Genomic DNA, 25,807 nt, shown 5'->3' with positions numbered 1-25,807 from the left:
TAACAATGCAGGAAAGTAGAACTCTTACAGGCAAAGGGTAAAAACAGTCATTTTAAATACGCAGTTGACTGTTTTAGAGATGTATTATTTTTTATATCCCGTCAGTGTCCTATTGTTAGTAATAATTATTTTCTAATCTGACAGTTTTATAGAAAAGATTACTTTTTTAGGAGAAGTTTATTCAATGAATAATTAGGGCACGGCGGAAACTTTATATTGTCACGGTCAGATTTATATCCATCTTCGTATGATTTTTACGTTATATCTTATTGATAATAGGCCTGTCTCTATAATCTATGCGGTATTAAAAAGGCTCGGTACGGTACAGCAAATACATAGCATCAAAGGGATCTTATCCAAACAAGGAAACTTAAAGAGGACTTACTTCTTTGCAATTTCCGGTCGCCTTCCTAACTCAAGAAGGACAAAGCCTAACATATTGCTAGTCGTTTCTTGTCCTAACATGTAATAAAGAGGGAGAGAGAGAGGTGTAGAAAGGTTGACAGAATTGTCGGACAGAATTTGGCATTAGCTTTATCAAAGCAGAATCTCACCGAAGTAAATAAATCATAAATATCACCAATCACCAAAATATTAAGATGCCATAAGTTTGAAGTCCGTTTTGAATAAAATAAGTGTTGTTTTTCCACTTTTATAGCTTACGCCATTTTTCTTCTTCTTTTATTTAGGAGGGGGGGGGGTGAGGGTTATGAATATTGGATTTGGAGGTATACAGACTAAAAGAGAGCATTTCATTTTATCGAAAAGTGTTGATGTGCTTTAAATGTGTGGTCCGGCAAGCAAAGTCACACATGCCAGTGCCTCTCCGGAAGTTCTCTTTTCTCCTCAACCTCCACGGAGTCAACCCTCATCTTCCGCCCCTGACAAACACGTCGGGTGTCTGCCTATATTCGTACAGTATGATGTCCGTCATAATGATTTCATTCTCATCTATAAAATGCAAAGAAACACTTACCGGCGAAGAAAAATGTCAAGAATTCATCCACCATCGTTTCCATATCAAAATCCTCTTTGCTGAAGTCAAAATATTTGAGAATGTTGTTCAGAATGTTGTTTGTCTGGGCTTCTCCTTTGTATTGTGCCTCTCGACTTTTTGCGATGGTATCTCTGCCAAAGTTACGGAGGAAAATCAGGGATTTCCGAATCTCTGCATGATATTTCCAACAGCGTGGATCCATCTGAATTGAGGAGAGAAACAAAAGGATTATCTATCTGTGATCACTTAATGACGAAGGTAAAGGTTATATATATATATATATATATATATATATATATATTTATATATATATTTATATATTTATATATACATTTGTAATTGAAATTGTAGTGAGTTGGAACATCCAGAACAGTGATGAAACCTTCCAGTCTCCACCGGGATTCGAACCCTGGCCTCCCGCTTCATATGCGGACACCCTAACCACTAAGTTATGGACGTTGATTGTATGTCCAGAGGTTCGAAACCGGTAAGGAAGGTCGTAATTCCACTGTATAGGCGGTTGTCACCTGTATCGAGCAATACTAGTTCTGTTAGTATATGTGTGTATTAAATTACTGACGACTAGGACCACACAGATGTGACCAAGTTCTCAGAACCCATCATGGAATTATCGCCATCATCCCTACCCTCTTTCCATTACCCGTCCAATTTCTCATCGGAAATGCAACGATTTGAAATTTTCGATAGTATGTGGCAGCAGAAATGCGGTTCCCGTGGTCGTAAGCGTTAGAGGGATTTTAATTGGTGACGTATTTTGAACACAATCAACAGCAGTCTCCATGGGCAAAGTAAGATTTTCATCTGTGCTCAACTGTCCCGAGTCACTATTTAGGAAACCTTATTGCACAATTTGCAGTATGGATCGTGTTAATAAAGTAATATAGTTGGTTAGAGTGGTTAAATTGGCCAAATCCTCCTTCCCTATTTCTCATTACAGTAGAGGACAGTATGGAAGCCATATGGTTATATATTTCATTGTTTGATGTTAACTGTTCAGATTACCTGTTATTAAATGGTTGTGACCATTTTATAATTACAAGCCAATCAGATGTTGCTTGATCTTTTCAAGTGTAGGAATATTCTGTTCATTTCTTTTGTGGGACCGTTCCATCAAATAAAGGGGGCAGGTCAACTTATGAGCGTTAGAGTCCCGTCTACTTAACACTGAACAAGGGACTAAGAATAGTTTTGTTAACAGTTCAATCATTATAATTCTAGAACTATTTGTTTAGAGTGCACATTATAACAGTATGTTCTACGGAAAAAAGACCACTTAATAGAATGGTTGACCCGTACTGCGTAACATTTAATCATTCTTCGAATGAAGCTACACAGAGAAGCTACACGTAGAAGCTACACAAAAGTAACCATTATAGCGCATTGAAGCACAGGTAAGTAGGGAAATGGAGGGCTATCAAAAACATACCACTCAATGAAATAGTCAACTTAACAGCGCTGTATCTGTTCAAGTATGCGAATACGTTCATACTGAGCGTGTGTTAATGTAATTGGAGCATGCGAACTTTACTGTTATATTCATACGCGAGCAATGTAAGATGGCGCAAAACCACGTGACAATATCTACAACTCCAATAATCGAAGCTGAGGGCTTTCATTAATCACTATCATGATATGCAACTACCATGGTAACGTACAAAGGCGTGACGTTGTAGGATGATATGACCTATGACCTTAACGTAACGTAACGATACGTTAAACGATAGTTTATAAACAATAGAGAAATAAATGGAATACATTTTACGCCAGCTGTTCTTTTTCCTGAGGCGGCAATATGTAACTCCAGTTGTGTGCAGCTATCGCGTTAAAAAACAACAAATTTATGCACGATTGCATATCGCTTTGTAACGGGGTGCATTATTTCCAAGTACAGCAAGAGGTGCTGATGAGTAGAAGCAAAAGTTAGGTAACAGTCCTACAATATTGACTTATTCAAATTGATTTATACAAATAAATAATTAACAAACCCAATCGAAAGGATTATGAAATTGGTGGAGCAATCCCTTGAGGGAAGTATCGACGGCATCGATAAAGGGGCTGTCTTCCAATATTAGTTCTTCTTTCATTCCAAAACCAGCCTGAGAATAAAACAATATAATAAGAAAAATGTGTTTATTACTCACGTAAACAACACAATGTTCAAATGATGATGATATTTAACATTATATGCTCTTGGCTCGTTGATTTATTATAGTCATTATGAGGCCATAAAGCTTGTAAAGCTTGCATTTCTTCTTGCATCGATTATTGTGTGGTTCTGAGCTGCTGGCGTAATGATACATGCGCTAGGCTAGGCTTTCCATCCACTTTCATTGATGCACCACCATGATTTAGAAGATGTTTTTCTTTCTACACTGTCTAAAACGAAATGATATGACAATTTCTCAATGACATTTTTCAAAATCATTGTTTTCGTTTAATGTTTAATTATACCAGTAAAATAATCAAACATTACAACAACAAAACATGCCACATTCAGTTCCAGAAGAAATACTGAAGCGTCAAAAGAGACCTTCAATTTATCGATCCAGGTTGCATTACATGCTTCCGGTTACCATTGTAACAACCTACATATTGAGAGCGCTCTTATGAATATTTCCTACAAGGCCATTACTCATATCTTTCTATAGTAACTGTACAAACATAAGCATGTGCTTGCTATTGTAATGTAGCAAGTAATCATGCGGGAAGTGATATAGGTTTCCTGAGATTGAGGTTTCTTCTCTTCACAAAATAAACAAAATTACAAAGTATATCCGATTTTATCAAATTAAAACGATTGCTAATACTATGTATTGTTTTCTGATATACTCCAACATACTGATGTTATATAACAAGGATAAAAGGCTAAAGTAGAAGGATAGAAACCAAAACATACGAAATCAAAACCCTAGGATAAACTAGAGAGTGCAAAAGTTAAATACTATAACCAACATGAAAACGATAACAAAAAATAAGTTTTTAACCGCTTCTCAAAAGTTAAAAAAGGTGTCACTACTACGAATTTGGACAGGCAAACAGTTACTAAACTAAGCAGTTATTACAATATATCTCCGGTTGAAAAATTGTAATTGTAAGCAAGGGGGATCATGACGTCAGCTGTAGACATGCCCTGAGATGGGGATGACGTCACTTCACTCGTCGATCAACGGCATCATCGCATAGAGAAAGGCAGAACATGAACATACAGATGAAATTCACGCATTGTAGGCTACTCAGACTAATACAAAGGACGAATTTAGTCAGGTATACACCGGGGTTTTCGTGCTGTCGTTTGATTAATCAACAGCACAAGTGGTGACATTCTACCTTCACCTTCAATTCTACCTACCTTCGCAATAACATCTAACGTTGTGCGACACAGGCCGTCCATAAGTTGCACGGGCTTATCAGTGTCAGAATCTCGTTTGAACTTCACAACAAGTTTATCAGAGCTCGTGTTGAAGTGACCCATTAAGTCTATCAACTGCCTTCATAAAACAAAAAGAGAACGTTATTGGTACCGATGGGACATATAATACAACATATCAGGGCATGTAAGTTTAATTTGGTGTAAAGGCTATATATAAGGTAAAAGCAGAGAAATAAAATATGATTCATAATTGAGTAAAAAGAGTAAAACTTATTGTTTTAGAAAATATATTGGAATTTTCGGTCCCCCTGGGACCTTGGTCAGCAATACTTGGCAGTGGAATGCAAAAGTCCAATATGCAACACAATGCAAGCTAGATCTCCCTTTCACCATCCCAACCCACTTCGAGGTCCGCCCTCGTTTTCGATTAAACATTAACATACTTCCTGTGAAATGCAGGGTTGATCATTTTACGTCGGGCATTCCATTTGCTGTGATCTCTCTCGGTGAGCAGACCGTTGCCGAGGAAACGGATGCCGTATAGATCGGCCATCAGATCAAACGTTTCCGGCTTCGTGTGCTCTGCGTTCGAAAGCAATGTCTGGAAAAGAAATGTGGGAAGTTCTGTATTGTATCTTAGTTGTCTGTTCTACAATTCCAACCTGTGAAACCCTAAAAGATTCATGGACAAATACATCATGTCAACACATCACACAATGAAATATCCAGAGGCGGTTACCATTAGGGCAAATCGGCCAGGTCCAATTACCCGAGCTAGTGAACCCCCCCCCCCAAAAAAATAAAATAAATAAATAAATAGGGATGGAGTAGAGAGAGAATGGGCACCTGTTATAGATGGAAACATTTAACCACATATCTCAAATAACCATTTTGTTCTGTGACTTCTTCATATTACTTACCTTATTACAGATTATATCATTTGATACATCAATAAAGGTATGATTAAGATATTCACAACACACCCACTGTGTGTATACAGCCTGTGCACATATAATGACTGCCCAACTGGATAAAAATGTATGCAAAACATCTCCCTTGATAGCCTTATATGGCCAGATCGCGTCCTTATATTTATGTCTGACCAACGGCCCCCGGAATGGTTAATCCGGTCCTAGAAATATCGCTTATAATTATAAGCGAACCCTGTATAGCCCCTTGCGTTATAGTGTATTGTGTATGAAGTTCATATTGCTGATTGCATAAACCGACAAAAAAATTGTCCATTTGCTAATATCGACATCCTCCCTCCCCTTTCCCTCAAATGTACTTTCTTCTATATAAATATATTGTCAGAACCACTGACAAAATATTGTCTGTTTGCTTTTTAAATTTTACAGTACAAATGTTTGATATTGATGCAAATGGCATGTTTGTGTACCTTGACAGTAGCAGGATCACATATGGAGACAAGCACTTGATTAAACAAATACATTACGAAGACTGGGCCATATTCCTGTTGCCTGTGGAAAGGGTAGGAAAGAGGAAGAATATATCAGACCAGCAAAAAGCCAATGACTCCATATCCATGGAGTGATGGGATCTTGGAATTAATAAAGGGAAGGAATGTGACCCTGCTGTCGCTTAAACTAACTCCAAATAGGGTAGGTATATGGTCCCCCCCCCCCCCCCACACACACACGCACACATGTTTGTATTACATTCAGACCGAGGACCCCATTGTATTTTCCATTGTTCAAATCCACGTACCCTAACCTTAACAATACCCCATACAATAGAATTCTTCCGAGGACGTGGTGATTCTTTAGAAATCACAACCGAGGACCTGAAATTCTTTTGTTCAAGTCCTCGGTCAGAATACAAAACAAACGCACCCAATTTAAGACGTCAGGTGCTACATTCTGAGAGATATATAGGGGCCAATAGACAATGAATTATACCTCTAATTAGTTTAAAATGTAAGGTTGTACCAATGACTGCTTTGAATTTTATTTAACCCCCTACCCCACCACCCCTCACCCACACCACCCCGCAACCACACACAAATGGGTCCGCGCCTGGTGTGGAACGTAACCTTTCCCGCCATCCAAGAAGCTGTTCTTATAGTTTGTTCAAATTATGTACAAGGAGATATGACTGTCAAACAGGCATACGTTTTTGAAACAAACATCAGCATTTTAACAAAGAACCGGCACGTTATCATACAGCAGTTGAACCCAGCTTAACATAATTTACATACAAGAAAAACAAGTTTCTTTTACATCTGAATCAGTCAGTTGTCTTTCATATCAATATCCAACTTCACCTTTTAGGTTACTTCTGAACATTTCATGGAGAGTTCCTCTTTTGGCATTTGATCTACAACCGCTACAATGGATCCTAGGGACGCAGCATGTCTAGACAAAATCCTTTCTACAAATATATATATTTTGCTCAATGTTAATTGCATAGCGCGACAAGTTATCTATTACAAATACTATCAAAATTGTTTAAAATGGGAATATATTTCAAAAGATATATATAACGAAACGTTAAAACGAGTCGGCGAGCTAATTGTTTGAAAACTTTTTAAAACAAGAAGAACTTGAAAAGCGTAGGTTTACTCTTATCAATACTCGCATTTCCCACATTACTTGTACAAATGGAATTCGTCTTTCAACCATGGCTACACCGATGAGGTCTGCATTCCCTGCAAAAAAGCTTTAAAAAATGGAGAAAACGTTCCAAACTCAGTGTGAATTATATAAGCATATCTTACATTATACATCTTGTCACTGACTACAGTGAAAAGTATTTATTTGTTTAAATTTGTGGATAAAGTGAAATGGTGTCGCAATAGATGAAAAGCTGAATATACAATTATTTTAATCTGAAAGGTGAAATTAACTGACACCGGTTTGGTATTTTCTTAAATGGGGCGAGGGTGGGGCGTGACAAGACTTAAGACAATGTTCACTGTCAACTATGACGGCACCACGCCCAAATGAAAATCAAGCCTTTAAAAATTATCTGGCGGGGAAAGGGCGAGGGGGGTGGTAACTGGTCCATATGCGTGATATATATGCCTCCCTTCCCCATTTTTTTCATATTCGCATAAATACAATGAAAGAGCAATGAAATATACTTTGCAATTAGCATATAGCAAAAATATGTTGCTTTTGCACTTTTGTATCAGATCGTTTGACCCTAAAATGTGGGATTATTTGGAAACATTTCCAATATAAAGTCAACAAGTTTCGAAATTATTAAAAATCTAGTATAAATTCATAAAAGTATATATTTATAAAAATAGGATGTAAAAACATCGTGAAAAGTTATAAAGGATAAAAACGGTTAAAAAAGCAAAGACGATATGTACAAATAATAAATCTAAATCTAAAGTTGATGAAAGAAGTAAGTTAAATTTTGAGGTACAACAATCACCCTGAATTAAAATCGCAGCATTTTAAAGAAAATAATTTTTAAACTTAAACCGTTCGAAACTTTGGTGTTATTGCCATATTTCTCAAAATTGCAACTATTCTGTCGAAGAAGTGAGCCGAGCTTATTATGACGCGGGTCGGGTTCTCGTCTGTCTTTTATAAGCATGCCTTTTAAAATCTTTCATAGCTGCATTGTTAACGTGGTTAATAAGGGTATTAAAATAAAGACTCATTATTTTGGTCCAGTCATGCAAGAAGGCTTTAAATTTTAGCTTATCCTAAATTAATAAAACAAAATGGTGCTAAAGATAGGAACAGCGTAGAAAATATCAGGTCAAATGTCTAGGTATTAAAATCATCCATTCATATACGTTAAGCTTCAAATATGGCACACTAAAAGATAAAGTAGTTATCATATAATAAACCCTTTTCTAAAATTCTTGAAAAATGACATGTCAAATTAAGTTTATTGTCAATACACACACCCCTAAATACATCATCTGTTCTGTGCGGTCAACCTCAGCACATTGTACCACAGTTGTTCTCGCTTCACTGGAAGTAGGCCTTCGTTGTTGAATATAAGTATTTCCGAAAACCATTTATTTAAATTTGGGGGGGGGGGGCCAGTGGTAAATTATGTTATCACAGACAGTGCAACATGGGATACAACAGATTCATTATTATTCTGATGATTAAGATATTCTACCAGAGATTACAGTGTCATTTGCATATTTGATGACAGAACAATTAGATTGCAAGAAATACACAACAGTGCTGAAAATGAACCTCCCTGGGGAACCCCAACACTTCTTTCAGGTTTGTAAAAGAAGGCCTTTTTTATTTTAATTTGCCTCAACCACCCTTTCATGAAATCAGCCAGCCAGTGCATAATCCAATGATCTTTAACTAGAGTATTTAAATCCTGAAGTAACTGGTTAGGTATAGTACAGTAAATTGAGAGCACTGGAAAATTCAAGAGTGAGAACTTTAGATATGCTTGTGGTACAAGTTGTCACGCTATAAGGTCGAAACTTTAAGAAATAATCAACATTTCGTTAGCAGAACTCGACCACCCTCAATTTGTGAAGAAACTCAAAACGGACCCTTTTTATACACTAAAAGTATACCCCTTTTTGAAACTGAGTTTTCTTTCAATGAAGCAGTTTTGTTTTGTTGAGAAATTAAGAAACTGTAATAATCTCCTTTGTTGAAAAGACCCATTAGTAATGGAAAAGTTGCTGTTACGTTGAAAAACCCTGAAACAAATTAATGTCTACATTAAATACGAGGTACTGTGCATTTAACGAATACATTACAGAGCTATTTGATATAGGTTGCGTCAGTATACTTTTTTTCATACTTTCAATAATTGAGGGTTGTTAATGGTTGATATATACTAACCTTGATCTCTTGGGGCCAGGGAGGTGACGGTACTGCGCATGTTTCTGGTAGATGTTTACACAATTCCAAACAAACACTCCGGTGATAAGAGTCAGTAAAACAAGTAAAGCATATATGAACAACTCCAAGGACAACATCATCGAAAACCTATGAAGATAATTGCGAGATAAATTGTATACGATCAATTGCTTTAAGGGGCGTTGTCGTCATGAAATATCGACAGCAATTTATTTTTCAATTTTCTCATTGGTTTAAGGTTTGTTGCCAAACAGCATTGTTCATTGTGATGCAAGAGGTTTTAACAGGGGGAAAAATAATTTCGTTTTCAGTACTCAATATCAAGCTTTTAAATTCAATATATATATATACTGCGTGTTTATAAATTATTACACTATGCGCAAAGATCGCAGGTGACTGGTTAGATGGATTCTCCTTTAGGTAAGAGAAAAGTATAAATGGTATCTGAACACTAATTTCCAAGAGGTCTGCCGAACATATGTGTGCACAACACATGCGTTGTTGCCACTGCTGCAATATGAAGTGCATGCGTTACATAATATGTACAGTCCTCATCGCACTAACCGTATCGGAACCGTTGTTGTGTGTGCTGTATGTGTGTCTGCAGACTTACAGTACAGACAACCAGTTGACAACTCACCTTCAGTATATGAAACTACATTCTATACCACCGCCGAAACATTCGCTCGAACCTATCTATTGTGGATTTCGCGAAACCGTCTTTGAAAATTAGAAACAAAGATGTCATCTGAACTAACGTTACAATCATTTTCCGGTGGTGAACCTTCATGTTGTAATTGTAATAATACCTGTCAGAGACAGCTCAGTACTAGGACTAGGGGCCGAGCAGGAGCTGGGTGTCCGTGAAAGGGACTAGGGGCCTACTGCAATTCTTTCTGTACGTGTGGGGAAAAAAGGAAAGCTTGGCAGAATAAACCTACGGTAAGTTAATAACACAGCGTCTAGGTTTAGGTAGTCTAGGCCTAAATGTTCATTAGTAAGCCTAGGCCTATACTATTATTAACTGGTATAAGGCAAAGGGTAAGGTCAAGGGCGGCGGAACCGGGGGGCACAGGGGGCACGTGCCCCCCCCCCACTTTTCCTCAGGTTAAAAATATGCCCTTTTTCTACATAAAAATTGAGGTGTCTCAAGTTAGCAAGAGGCCAGGGAACCAGAATGAACACTCGGGAAAGGCCGTTTCCGGCCATCTGAGGGCATTGTAAAACCAAAAATTGTCTTGTACGCTCCGCGCCAACTGATGGTGGCGCTCCGCTCAGATAGTCGTGCATTCAGTTTTGCAAATCCTGGCCACGCCCCGGACTTTTAATGAATTTCTGTGGGTAAAACTCAAAACTATTTCGAATGGAAAAAAGTTGTTAAGATATTAACAAGAAATAAACTCTAATTCGGAAGTTCCTACATTAGCAACTAGCATGATTTCACCTCATTCTGTCTCAAAAGAAAACTTGTTACTTGCTTCCCAATTTGGATATTGCAGTGCTAGTATGCATATTTTCCTTGAGGGTGGGGGGGGGGCGGGCGTTGATGGAGTGATATGTATACGCAAATAAGATAATACAATACGAGTTATAAAGGGTACTAAATATCAGGCTGCATCAGTCCAATCGAATTTCTGCAAAGTGCCCTTCGACGTCGGTGCCCCCCCCCCCCCACAGATTAAAAGTGCTTCCGCCGCCCTTGGGTAAGGTGGTCTCGCCTACAAACGAATCGTTAAATAAAATGCATGGTTGGGAGGAAGGGTGTCATATGCAATTAACAATTGAATTTAATGGACAAGGCCTTATTTCATCAGCAAAGAAATTATTTATTTATAATTACTATATTAAGCCTAGGCTGAGTCTAGTTAGTATATATAGAGGCCTACATGCCTAGGTAGTGAACCAAATATAAGTATGTCTAGGCTTGTGCGCTTGAAATAAATAGGGTTAAACGAGAATATGACACTGCTTTGGAGATTGGGGGCGATTAGGGGATGGTCTTGGGATTAGGGGATGGTTGTGACCAGCATGGGAAGCCCTGATACAAACATGGTAATAATCCAGGACTATAGGATTGAGCTGGTATAGTACTGTACATACAGCAGTGGTTCTATACCGTGGGGTGTGAGCAGGGAATTATGGGACGGTTGTGACCAGCATGGCAAGCCCTGATACAAACCTGGTAAGAATCTAGTAATAAAGGCTTAAGCTGGTAAAGTACTGTAAGCACAGCAGTGATTCTTTACCTCGGGATGCGAGCAGGAAGCTAAACACTGTATGAATAACAAGTATCCTGACAAATTAAAGCCCGTGCCTATAATATAATGATATCTAGAGCATTGCCGTCTGATATCCAGACGCACAAAGGCTCAAAGCAAGCCATGCTAGAAAGATTGCGTTTATAATTGTTTTCTCATTTTTTTTTCTTTATACAGGACTTGTCAGACAGTAGTGAGAGTGAGGTCGCCAAATGAGCATGTAGGAGGTGGAGATGATAGTGCACCTGGGCAGCAGAATGTGGCTTCAAACAACAATGAATCTCAACTTCAGGTTGGCATAGCACACACTTTCAACTTTCAACTAAATATAGACCACAACAATCATAACGTATGCAGATTATGATGCATATCATATAATGTAGTACAAGTTTATGTCACAATGTGCAACTGTGCCCAATGTTATCAGACCAAAATTTGCTTAATTTTCTATTTATAATTTATTTTGTACCGAACAAAGAATATCGTCAGACAGACAGTGGTACAGTTGGTCTGTACCTCAGTGTTAGACACACTTTCAAATCCCCAGAGAGTGATATTCAGATTGCAGCCAATATTACAGGTTTGTGAAGTTCTCTAACAGAAGCAAACTATGTGATGTCACCATGCATGATGATTGGGCTGAAATCACCCACCCCCCCTTCAAAATCCAAAGTCGGTTATCCCCACAAGATATTCATTCAAAATATTGCAGTTTGATGAAAACTCAAACTCACAATACATTACCAGCATTAACATTCCAAAATATGTCAGATTTCAAGGTATTAAGTAAATATTGATTATAAAATAAAAGTATAGCTTCTGAGGAATGTCAGTCTTTGTGAAATCAAAGAAAACAACATTTTGTCTCTTTCAATGATGACTATTATGTTTTGTTTCATGTGAATGGCTGCGATTGGAATTTGTCTGACCTTACCTGGTTTATTTTGGTAGGAAATCAAATGAAATGTGTATGTTCAATTCTTTCTAAGAGGGATATGCCAGTGGCTGAAAATGTAACATTTATGTGGATAAGATACATATTCACACTGTCAAGGTTTCTGTGTTAAGAATTCCATCAAAATGCATCTTTGTGATTATTTTCATCTGTGAAGAACTGAATGAAATAGCTCATAAATAGACAAAGGCATTCGTATTTGAAGTGCCATGATTGGATCATTCACTCTGTGTTATGAGGTAGTGAGTTTTACCCAAACATATGCTGCATTTTTACTAGCAGCCAATTTGCCTGTTATCCCTTAATATGTTCATGATTGTACTGAAAGAAATAAGCTGTTTTCAAATTTCCAACAGATGTGTGTACAAGGACTGTCACTAGAACAGTTAGAGCAGGTTGCAGTAGAGCTTCTCCGCAGAAACCCAAATGCTCACAGGGATCTCACTGCGCCAAATCAGACTGAGAAAGTGACTGCTTCTTGTGAAGTCCCTTCATGGTGCAAATGTCTGCATTGTGTATAGATGCTAAGTGATGTGGAAAATAAGTGCTGCACAAACAGGGTGCAACAATGTGTAACTTACTCGGATGCATTTAGGGATATTTGCCTTAATTCACACATCTTGGGTGTAAATATGCGCATGCGAGAGGATGATCTTGCTTTGAAAGAAAACAGAACCAACAGGAACTACATACATTATGCTTACAGAAATTTTATTTACTGGAAGATTGGTCGCCTAGGTAGAGGAAATAGAATGCTATTGCCATCCTTTTGCATCTCAAAGATAAGGGAAAGATTTCCATCTGTAGATGGACAATATGTAGGATTCAATCCTGGCAACAAACTCATCGATTAAGAGAAAAAACATTTTGAAAAGAAAACATATTGGCACAGTGATAGTGATAAATTTGTAGAAAGTGGTAACTCAACTGGGTTGATGGGGGCAGAGTGGGGGAGGGGTAAGGGGTTATTGTTACTCCAAGTAGTGAAACATTGTTGAAGGCAAACTCATTACTTCATGGTTTGTAAAAAGGTATTCAATCTTATCAACAACCTTTGGTAGAGTGATGGTCATTTCTTTTCTTAAGTATATAGACAGTAGTAACCTATAAGTGGGATGATGGTGGGTTATATGATGGGGGGAGGGGTTATTGTTACTCCAAGCAGTGAAACATTGTTGAAGGTAAACTGATGATTTCATGGTTTGTGAAAGAGTTTTCAATCCTATCAACCTTTGACACAGAGATGGTAATTCCTTTTCTTATGTATATAGACAGTAGTAACATATGTGGGATGATGGTGGGTGGGGGTGCGGGAGGGGTTATTGTTACTCCAAGCAGTGAAGCATTGTTGAAGGTAAACTGATTATTCCATGGTTGCACAGTGATGGTAATTACTTTTTCTTAAGTTTATAGAGAGTGGTAACCTAAGCAGGGTGGAGGTGAACTGGTGAAGGGGTGTTCTTCTTCTTCCAAGGATTGAAAGAAGTTTGCAAATTATGCTGAAGGTAAAATATTTATTTCTTGATTTGAAACGGTATGAAACGACACGATCAGGGAAAAAGTTAGATTGTAGGTGACAAATAGCAAATGCAGACCCACATATTACATATGTGAGCACTCCAAATAGAGGAATAAAAAGTTCAAATTTAGTTGATGACAATGTATTCTCTTTTCTTTCTCTCAATAATGAAGTATTATCACAGCCATTGTGATGTGTTATAGACGTTAAAAACCATGAATGCTATCACAGCAAGTTGCCAAGCTTGCTGTTCTACTTTTATTTTTGATAAATGACCTCTTAAACAGCCGAGTTTCATCTATTGGAGGGGCTGGACTACAGTATGTAGTCTAACAAGATACTAGAAGGTCCCAACCCTACTAAAAGCCCCATTGACTTACATGTTAAACCATTACAATAATATGTTCTCTAAGTCTACATAGAAGTTCTGACTAAATGCTACTCACCACTGGATAAGACTGGAGTATGCCACCTCAGGTGCATGCAAAACTCAGTGGCAATACTTAAGACTTTAATGCATCAATCAAATGACATGTTTACAGTGTCTTACAAGCATAAAATGGTATTGAATGTAATCCAAGGGCTCTGTTTTAGACATGAAAATCAAAGAACATGCTTTGCTTGACTTTTTATACTTCATAAAACAATGGAGTGTAGGTGTATAAACATTACTGGCACTCTGCAGATGTTTCCACTTTCTTGGACTTAAACATAATAATAATAGTAATAATAATACAGTTGACTTATATAGTCCTAAATCAGAAAGAAGAATTACTAAGCTGCTCTAGGCGCTTAAAAAAAAAACAATTCAATCGCAATCAAATGAACGAGTAAAGAAGGGAGTCTTTAAATAACTCTTAAGTATAGTAAATTTAGCAAAAATCAAGACTCAAATTCATGTAACATCTCTCCGAGCCATTAAGAGTGATAATCAATAACAAATCAAGTGAAATAAACTGCATCTTGTTTCCTAAATTAACCATTATAGCTTAGGAATGTCACATGTCAGCTGAACTTGCAAACCTAGACTGTTACTATGCAAGTAGAACACTCATACTAGGCTTTGGAGCACTGCCAATATTTGGTTTGATGATTTTTGGGTGATCTTCAGGTAGGCCTACTCTGGCCGATAAATGGCACTGAATCTCTTGTCTGAGCAAATGACAGTTTTCATCAATTCAGGATTGTAACCAAAAGCCTTAGGCACTTTGACTTTTTGAGGCGCCCATTGTTTTGATTTTTTCTATACTTTGCCCGATACATTGGTTTGCCATCAACAGTTGAGTCATATACTAGTTCAATGTGATAGTTATGATCTATAGCAGCCAGTAGCATTCTAGTTACATATTCATCATAAGAATAAGCACAACGTTTATTGGCATACATTAGCATATGATTATGAAATGATTCAAGAGAACCAGTATGTTTGAAATTTTTGTAATATGAAAAGTGTTAAGAAATTGCTTTTTGAGTGTGATAGACCTAAGGGCTTCATGTGACGGCGATCCCTTCTTCAGATAAGGCTTACTATGGTCGTTTTCACATAGGTGGTGATGACTAAATTCACCTGGCGTACAACAAGCACTGGTGTTCGCCTAAAATGTGGTGAAGAAGTGACAGCAAAATTGACTTGATTTTGATATCAATTACCGCCGCACTCTTTAGCGGAGTAGCAGAAATGATTACGTTCTAGCAGGCATCCATAAGTGCAGATCAGTGCTCTCTTTGGCATTTGCTACGTTAGAGAGTGTCTTGACAAGGTTCTTTGCTCTATGCCAAACATCCACTTGATGAGAAATTCCATCATATATTGTACACTCTTTTAGCAGTGCCTTTATCAGAACATGGGCATCGGTCACTACTTCACAGAATTTAAATTCTTTCATTAGAAATTTAATCCTCTCTCAAATCCAACTCTTTCCATGTTTGGACTTTTCCCCCCCCTACTTCCCTAGCATCAACTACCTCTAAATGCTACATTTTTTAAGAATCTTTATCCATGAAGCTGTAAGTACAGTATTGGGCACAATGCCACGGGCAGTCTGTTCTAGCATCTCCTGCTACACATAAACCTCTGTCTTTAAGTTTGCAGAATTCTGCCTTTTGGACCTTCTACCAAGTAGCTTTAACAGATGGAGTTACATGCAACCTTTGAACACGTAGAAATGTTGTGTTGCTTACAAAAAATATTATGGAAACTTTAAAATACAATGCCATTTTAGAATAATTGTTTTCTGAAATGCTTACAGCTGACGAATATTGAATGCTACCTGAAAAGATACCACAAAATCTGTTTTGTGAGTACCATTTTCCACACACATGGCCATCTTCACACTTCCAAGAAAATATAATTGCTGTACCAATAGCACTCCATAGATGCGATATGATTTTAGTACAGTGTGTTTGTGTGCAGTAATCCCCATGTATTAACTTCAGCAGTTCTAACAATTTGTTTATAGAGACAATACATTTCGCTTTCTCAATGATACCAAACGTTTCCCCTGAGGGGCAGTTATCTGGAAGAGACTCTTCACTCTGGATTTCTGAGAAGTCCATCTCAAGCTCTTGAGGAAACACCTCACTCTCTACAGTTTCATTTGGGAGTAATTATCTGTGAAAAGAAAATCCAAAAATTCAGTCAGCAGGCATATCAATAATAGATTATGGAAGTCTATTTGCATCAGTACTGTAATGTAAGTGCAGAGGCACAAACGTTCAGTCATGGTATCTGTATTTGGGGGAGGGGGGGGGGCAGTGTGGTATACTTGACATGCAAGGGGCATCAACTATGGAGATATTGTGGGGGAGGGGCAGGGGGTAACCTCTATTTTCACATGTATCATGTTCTCTTGTAGCAAGTTTGAAGCACAACAACCAAGGTCAGCTTTCAGAAAGAAGAATAACTTTTAAACTTAGCAATTTTCTCTTGCAAAATATTTATATTCCTAACAACCACCCCCCCCCTCCCCCTCTTATGGCCTTTCTCCCAATGTTGACATGCCAAAATTAAGAGCTACTGTTAAAAACCTGACAAAGTAATTCTCAAACCAGTGAATTATTTAACATGATTGCTACTGTATTAAACACTGGAAACTTGTATAATAAACATCCACAATGTAGTTATACCATTACAAAGTGTAATTATAACAATTGCCTTGACCATTATGGTAAACGTGTACATATACCCCGAGGTAAAGCGGATATGTGTATTTCTGATCTTCGTGGGTAAATTTACATACTCTGCTTGTAATAAGACACAATGATTTTTGTACATTTACACATTTACAGTGCTTAATTTACACTCACTTTTCCAAAAAAACGTACCTCTTTAACCAAAATGGTAATTGAACCCACATAACATGTACTTTTGCACGAATTATGTATATCTCAGTAACAAGGTGTAAAACAACCCTTGTTAGTATATTATTTTACAATAAAAAGGGTATAACACCAACAACACTTATTTTAACGTATCATAATAGGGTAGAATCACACAAGATAAGAGCTAATTATTCACTTCATGGGGTTGTATTTGTTCTACACTTAAAATGAGTTTAAAATTCCACCCTAGGGGAATAATCACCCAGTATTTATGTAACTGAAGAATAACATTTTTATGTGGGGATGAGGGGGTATGGATGGAGTCGTAGGCTAGGCCTATGGGAAGTTTCTTGAAAGTTCAATAAGGCAAGACTAACTAATACAGTCAAAAGATAAAATGATCCCGAGGTAACGAAATCATAAGAAGCCGCCCCTAACCTGTAAAAACGAACCCCCGATTAGCGGGTCCAGACAATTATCTATATATTATCTACATAGGTCTAACCATAGGCGTATGAGACGGGGTGAGGGTTTGCAACCCACCGCTCAGAAGGAACCCTTTTTTCAGACAAGCCGCTCTTTTGCGGGCATGCTTGTGTTGAAGCAAAAATTGCCTCAGCGCCCCCCCCCCCCCCCGACCCCAACGAAAGTCGTCCGGTACGGTTATGTACATAACAAAACAACGGAAAGTATATAAGCTACTGTGATCATTTTCTCGAAAGCACTGAATCCCTCCCCTTCTGGATTAGCCCATGAAGACGGATTGACTCACAATTCAAACTTATGGAGCCTAAACGTAAGTATTTCTCGAGACACTTGTTGACACAATATTCTTAGTAGTTGTACAGCTTCAGCTGGCTGGATCAATATTATTTGCCATGCTTGTGTACGTTTAAGTGCTTTGTGCTATTTCGCACGGCCAGCATACATCTTTCTCCACAACGAATGAGCGCAATAACAATGCCTGACCTATAAACGCCGACCCCATAACTTAAAAACATTTCATCGTGACTTCTATAGAATTTTCTACAATGATGTAGGCTACTCATTCGTACTAGAAATAGAAGTTACGTTTGCCGCCAGGCCGCGTCGTGTGAATAAAGACAGATTATACGTCTCAGAAGTGTTCTTACTTCTCATTGGTTAAAAACAAATTTCCTAAAACACTACTTTACATTAATCCACTGAATACAGCCTTTCAAGAATGTGGCTATGGTAATAAATATTGGTAAATATGTAAAATAATCAAAGTTGGTATTCAAGAAAATGGGTGCATATCTGAGAAATTAGAAAGAATCCCAAATGATATAAAATGGAAGATTCAAACTTTAAGCCAATGAAAATTTCTCTTTAACATAGAGTGGTTCGTTCGCGCGCTAGGCGCTAACTCAATGCTTTAGACCTACTTACAGTACATTATATACAGTATACGGCATCACTGCACTGCTGGGCGACTATACGAGTATTCCATATTTTTATTCCCGCAGAAGCGCTTCGCCGTCACATGTGACGAGACTTGACACGACTGGACTTCACTTTCAACGGCCGCTAGTATTATTATATGAATTTAAGCAACATGTCACAAGTGTAAGTTGACGTTAAGCCTTTGAAAGAGTTGTTTGGTTTAGAAAAGTACAGATTAAATAACTGCTAAGCATTGTGTATACCTTCATTAACGTTTAACTTCTTTAGAGTTCCAATGTTATGCCTAGGCTATGCTAGCCTAACTGTTCTGCTACTTAATCGCCTATATAAGACTTGAAGACTCTATAATTAAGCCTAGGCTATGCCGTAAAAGGTTTGTGAGGTTTGTCCAGTACTTATGCCAAGCCATCCTAATTAAGCATAGCCAAGGTTGTGTTAGATTAGGCCTTATGTCATCCTTGCAGTTGGAAAGTTGTTCAATATTTAAAACTTTCAGGACCAGTACTTTTAAAAGTTGTTACATCACATAAGATTCTCAAATAGTATTGAACCCAACTTCTCCATGAGATGTGGAATAGATGGTTGTGAAATAATCTAACGGGTGTTAAGCAAGTTTTATTCCCATCTGCGGAAATTTCATTAAAGAGTGCTCGATGTTAACACAAGGCATGACAGTAACTCTGGTGGGCATGATGATACTGAAATAGGCACAACTCTATTGCAGCAAACATTGGTTTAGAAGTTGATGATGTGACTCCTCATTCACATAGAAATAGTCTAGCAGAGTCACTGGAATAAGTGCTATAGATGCTGCTGCTCTGGGTGACGTATCACACCAGAGAAATCGGGAAAGATCCACGGAAAGAGACTTTGCTATTTTCATTTTAGGCATAAAAGAGAAGCATAAATTACCAGTTACTGTTACAAATAGAAGCATATTAGAGCTATCTGAACTCATCTATAACAGTTCAACACATAACAGGGATGATAACACAGAGATAAAAGAAAACTTTCAGCTTTTGGTTTCACTACGGCAAAAATCCTGATATCTTTAATTTATCAATGAAAAGTTTAAAAAGAAAAACAACATCTTGGAAAAGTTGGCCACAGACTACAAACAGACAGCTTTTAATAAGGAGCACTTTGGTTTAGTTGAGCCAGAATATGTGCTAGGTTCCACCTGTGGGAAAAATGATACATTCATTTATGTACCATTGCTTGATACTCTGAAAAGTTATTTAAGTCATGATGACATTTTAGCAGAAGTTCTGAAGTCCCATTCTAGCTAGACATGGGGGCAAGAGATTTTGGTTCAAGCAGTATTTATAAGTCAGCGGAAAGTTATTGGTTTCATTCTTAACAAACCTAGTAGAAACCTTGCCTGGAATGTCGCAAACAAAATGTTGTTCTTATCCATCAATACAATCATATGAAGGTCTATAAATGTACCAAGAAACTATTGTGTCCAGAATCAATAGGAAGGAACAGTAACTGCTAGGTTGCTTTCTTTGTAATTGATGCTTTCTACCTGTAAATGTTTAAGCAAACTAACAGGGGACTTTTGTGCTACAAAATATTCTAAACAGAGTATTCGAAACAGATATATACATACATACATATTGTCTGTTCTACTATCTTCTGTAAACAGATTATCCAAGACTTTTTAAACCTGTTTGATTGGCAAGACATATCTGAAGTATTTTTCAGAAACCTAGATGACATAGCCAACAATATCATAAACTTCAAAATGATCACCCATTCAAAGGGTACCTTACAATTTCTCCTGGATTATTGAACACACATGCAGAAGGTGTTATCTCCAGAAAAAAATACAAGTAAGCCATCACAAGGCCATACAATTTATTTGTTCTTGAAGCAATCTGCCCCCTTTGCATCCCATTAGGTGACCTTGCGAAAAACTAGTGGCATTTTATAATAGAGGCCTATCTTTGAGACAGGATATCTTGACTAATTGTGGGCTCAAGCCAAAGTCAGGGTTCCTCGTTCCTTCACAGATACAACTCGAACAGCGGCCTTGTGGATTCTTCCATGTTTGTCAAAGGAGGACAGAAACTTATTGATTGTGAACAGTGATAATGATGTAAGAGCTCTATTTTCTTAATCTTGTATTTCACTTCAAAAAGAAACTGTACAAAAAGGAATTATTTTCACTTTTTGTAATTGTAACACAAAATATGAAGAATCACATCTTTTGTGCACTTCAGTGCCAAAAGTACGTAATTACCATGCAAACTGTTACCAATCACCAAAGAAATTGATGGTGATGATGATTTTTAAATGTCCTCATGAATTTTAGCACGGTTACTTATTTATTTGTACAGTACTTCATCATCTTGAGATGATTATGTGTTTAGTATAGCAAACTATAGAGCAAGCATGATGAAACAATGCAGCTAGCTGAAATACGAGTGATACTGTCACACAATAAATTTCTAACAAGGAAGGGTGTGTTAATCAAGTCTCATAGTTAACAAAATGCTCTCTGTCCAAATTAGCAACATATATGATCTTTCACAGGCCCAGACTTTTTTAGTAAAGGCAGATTCTCATTATCCTAAATGGTCAAAATTTAAATTTAGTCCACTCCTCCATTAGCATCTGATGGTGTAGTTTCATTTGCCTGAGGACAGTTCTTTACTGCAAGGACACTATGCTTACCAATTACCCTATCCACAAACTATACTGTACAGTGTACACCCTGGTGTAATTTTATAATGTGAATGTGTTGCCTCTCTGTTATCTATGTTGACTGCTGCTGTGTACGGTACCGTACATCTCACTGATTTTGCAATGTCATTGCTCAATCAGAGTGGCTAAGGCCTATGTTTTTGGGTTTTTTTTTTTCATTTGAACTTGCCATATATTTGCATCAATTAGAGTACTATGACCAATCACAAATGTAAGGGATGTTGCTGTGAATTGTATTTTGGAGTGACGATGAGACCCTGCCATTAAAATATACTCATAGCATCAGAGTTTAAACTCTGCAAGTAAAACAATTATTTGAAATTTATTGATGTATTTTTGTTTTCATGAACATGTCATGCAGATCAGCTCAAATGTTCAGATAAGTACTCCTCTGTTGCAACATATACCGGAGAAATTTTTGCACCAGAGCAGTTGCAGTCATCACCGAAAATAAAGAATTGCTACCTTTGACCTTCTCTGCCATTGGCAGTTCTTGTGATCTTAGCAGCTTACTGTGTCTTTGACATGACATACAACCCTAAAGTAAAGGCAACACTCACTTTTATAAAAAAAAAAATAATGTGTGAGGTACAGGACAAATGAAAACTTTCGCAAAAACTAGTTTCTCGCATTGCAAAACTAGAAGGGTAAATCATGTTCTAATGTTCTTTGTTGTCACTCATCTGTACCATTAGCTTCTTACCGTTTCTCAGTTACTATTTGTTTGTTTACATGTTCTAGTATAGGGCCCAGTAGTCCTTAGCATCTCAACTAATAATGCTTAGTATTGATATTGATCAAAGTTAGTACAGCTGCAGGATACATACAGGCAGAAATGTTTAAACGTGTGTAATCATATGTGGTAAAACTTACATTAGATGAAGGTGAAAAATATCACAAGGAATTTTAAGATATTTCATTATTTTTGCATTTCATAAATAATTCATCATTTTATGACAGTAAATCAAACAAACAGTATGTGTTGAAGTACAGATTTAATTAAAGAGGAAATGAGCAACCTACTGCTAAATTTTATCATAGAAAAGAGGATTATTTTAATGTTTGGCTTGCAAAATTATCAAAATCATATCATGTTTCTTTTAATGTACATTGTTTTCAGTTGTAGGTAAAGAAATCTATGCACCTTTTACAACTAGAAGCTTCATAAACATACACATAAGAATGAAGTAGTCTTCTTAAAAGAGCTCTTTGTCCACATGAAGTACTTTAGTTTTAAATTAAGGGTCTCATAGTTATGCTACAGAGAATAATATGTAGTCACAAAGTGATAAAATTTGGTCTCACATGTTGAATCAATTGCAGTTGCCTTTTTGTTAACCAGGTCACACACAAGTCAGTAGTTGGAAACAATATGTGCCCATTAACAAGTTACCTATTATCGGGTTAAAGTAAAAACGTATGTGTAAAGTAGAAACAAACCACGCAGGGTTTCTACCAAGTAGGTAAAGTGGCAGGGGGTTGACATCCCCCTTCGACCTTTTGCAGGTAAAATATAAAATTGTCAAAATTATGGAATTAACTGCTAAAAACGAGGATATTTGTGTAATACTGTTCAACACTTGAATGGATAAATGGCATTGTAAACTCATCAGGTTAATACCTTCTTCATCACTGTGAAACGACCTTCAACAAAGTGTAATAAAAACAAGCAGTTGCAAGGACTGTCAAAGCACAAATTTCACTCACACCACTTTCTACTGAACAGAGCAACATATTTGTAGGTATAAGTCGTCATCAACTTTGGTCTGATATGACTCCAGCAATTGAATACAACCAGCTAAGCAATGCATCATGCAAACGTGTAGTTAACTGGTGATCCACACACAACTCCTACTAATGAGAAATATCTACAACGAAGAATATATCTTGTGTGGGAGGGGGAAACCTGAAGTTCGATCTAAACATTTTACACCTGTTCTCGTATGAGAGGATACACTGTCCTCAGATACAATCTTACAAGTTTCAAACTGAGAAAATAAAGGTCTGGCACTACTTCAGTTCGTCATAGTGGTCAATCAATGCTGACATTGTCCATAACTAAAAGTCCAAAGAGGGCCCTTGACAATAAAACCTATACGAAGAAGTTAGGCCTAAATAAGAGGCTTTAGCAACGAAAGTTAGGCATGAGCCTATTCCTAATCAATTATTTGAAAGGTTCTTGGAATACTGTATGTACTTGCTTCACCTAGATCGAGAGAAAGCAATTTAGTTTCAGTTATAGGCCTACATCAATGTATGACTTGTTCACCTGTGGATGGAAGAACTAGACCTATCAAACATTTTTAAAAGTTTATGCATGCTGAAAGTTACGCACTTACCAGCAAAAACGACATGCAGTGAGATGACATTCAAGGAGGTGTTTGGCAAAGCCACGATGTGTTGAGGAAACCGTTGGGTCTTTGTCACCTATCCATCGACTTTCTTTAAATTCACCTCGTTTCGTCTCGAAGCTTTTTTTTCTGTCGAATCTACTCATCGAAGCGTCGGAAAGAAGAACCGATGTGGACCTCCGTTCTTTTAATTTCCGCATTGAATATCTAATTAACAGTAGCCTTTTGTCAATAATACAGTCACTCCCTGCATTGTGTACTGGACTTTCCCTATATGAAACTGTACATGTAGCAGACTGCGTACAGGCGAAAGTTGCCGATGTTCGTCGCTGTGATCATTCGTAAAAGTACTGAGTGACGTCACCTTCGTGACGTCAGAGAAATGTACTGTACCAAACTCTGACGTCCAGAAGAAATATTCTAAAAGCCACTACGTCACGACCACGCCTCTTTAAACGTTTAGTACGGGTACGACCGCAACGTATATATAAAGCAACTATATATATATATATATAGCAACTATATATATATATCAACTATATATATATATATATATTTATATATATATATATAGGCCCAGATAGCTTGTGTAGGAAGTTTTTGTACAAATATGACGAGCCTAGACATAGCCAGCTATACTGCTTTCGTAAAGTTAGTTTTTTCTTTCCTTTGTTATTTTATGTTGTTAAGATTTGAAGTTTCTTTCATTTGTATAGCAGTAAGAGCATTTTTGTATATCTTCCATTGATGAAAGATATTACAGTAGCAGAACGAGTTTTTATATTTAAAAAAATCGTTGTAAAGATCAATCATGCATGATATCTTCAACATTATTAACGAATAATCAAAGTACAGAACGAAGATCAGTCATGCATGTTATCATCAACATTATTGACGAATAAAATTACAGTACAGAACGAATAAAAGGATGTAAGGTATAGCAGGCTGATACTATACGATAAACCAACTAAATGAAAGTGAGTTTTCCGAAAATAATGACTTGTTTAACATAAATGGAAACTAAAATGAAGCCAAAAAAAGCAGCGGTACCTGATGATACTGAAATACAGAGAAACGTGAAAAACTTGTTCAGTTCGTGGACCGATCACAAATATGTGAACACCCAAAAATATGGATGAATTAATATAAGCTGCACATAAAACATCAAAGGATGCAGTTTGGCAGAATTGTAACTGTACATGTTGTAGTCCAAGAGAAGAAAAGTAAAATATATATGAGATAAGTAGCCTTATGCTTCTACAAGTATGTTCTTTTTTGCATTGAAAGTATATCAAATTTCTCTCTCCAGTGACAAGACGAGCTTGACTGGTTTTGCCACCAGAGTTCACAGTCGAAAGGCCTATCATAGCAGGCTAGTATCTAATACGTTGGCAAAGGAAAATCAGAACTGGGATACCTTCTAAATATTGACCATGCAGGTTCCGCAAAATATACACACGTTATTCAATGTACCACCAACCCTCTCTCTCCTCAATCGATCGATCGAGAGCAACCTGAAGAAGGAAAAGATACCCCCACCGACCTCAGATCCACCTCCCCCGAAATATCATACATAACGTGGACGGGAAAATTCTATCTTAACGGCTATAAAAAGTACAGGCCTGCGCCTATAGGTGCATCAATCTGTCAGAGCGTAAAGATCGACTCGTTTCTGGTATTAAAACGGGACTTGTTTTGTTTGCGTACTGGTTGATATCGCAAAACAATATAAAACACGTCTTCTCTCTTCTTACCTACCTTGTGTCTGTGCTACTGCATGAAGGCCTACTTTCTGGGCATAGATCCACTCAGCCTGCTAGGTATAAGGCAATGTACGTTAATTGTCAACAGAATGAATATCGACAAAGCTGGGTATGATTTGTCCGCGCGTAATTTCGTATAGCGTATAGAGAAATGATTCCAGAAACTCACTGAACCCGTCCGCATGGATACAGGCTTGAAGGACGTATGAAATGGATTTCAGAGGTCGCTTCGCTTGACTTCATTTATAACGTTGTGTCCACACTCCAATCAACGTGAAATACTCTTTCTACCCTACTT

General features: G+C 37.3%; 1 protein-coding gene across 1 annotated transcript in view; it reads right to left on the bottom strand.

Moving 5' to 3' along the window:
* The window catches only part of LOC139971797 (cholesterol 24-hydroxylase-like), a 29,269-nt gene extending 3,579 nt beyond the window's left edge, over positions 1–25,690 (bottom strand). The window contains exons 1-9 of the mRNA XM_071978535.1: positions 25,505–25,690; positions 9,191–9,337; positions 6,987–7,067; positions 5,788–5,869; positions 4,832–4,989; positions 4,368–4,506; positions 3,004–3,114; positions 977–1,199; positions 386–458 (exon numbers count right to left, since the gene is read on the bottom strand). Of these exons, the coding sequence (XP_071834636.1) occupies positions 386–458; positions 977–1,199; positions 3,004–3,114; positions 4,368–4,506; positions 4,832–4,989; positions 5,788–5,869; positions 6,987–7,067; positions 9,191–9,330 (1,007 nt within the window). The 5' untranslated portion in view covers positions 9,331–9,337; positions 25,505–25,690. The remainder of the gene's footprint in view (positions 1–385; positions 459–976; positions 1,200–3,003; positions 3,115–4,367; positions 4,507–4,831; positions 4,990–5,787; positions 5,870–6,986; positions 7,068–9,190; positions 9,338–25,504) is intronic.
* Positions 25,691–25,807: the final 117 nt, after the last annotated feature.

Source organism: Apostichopus japonicus, chromosome 8 (genome assembly GCF_037975245.1).
Source record: "Apostichopus japonicus isolate 1M-3 chromosome 8, ASM3797524v1, whole genome shotgun sequence".
NCBI lineage: Eukaryota > Metazoa > Echinodermata > Holothuroidea > Aspidochirotida > Stichopodidae > Apostichopus > Apostichopus japonicus.
The sequence above is the reverse complement of the archived record's forward strand: the minus strand, read 5'-3'. Positions and strand labels throughout refer to the sequence as shown.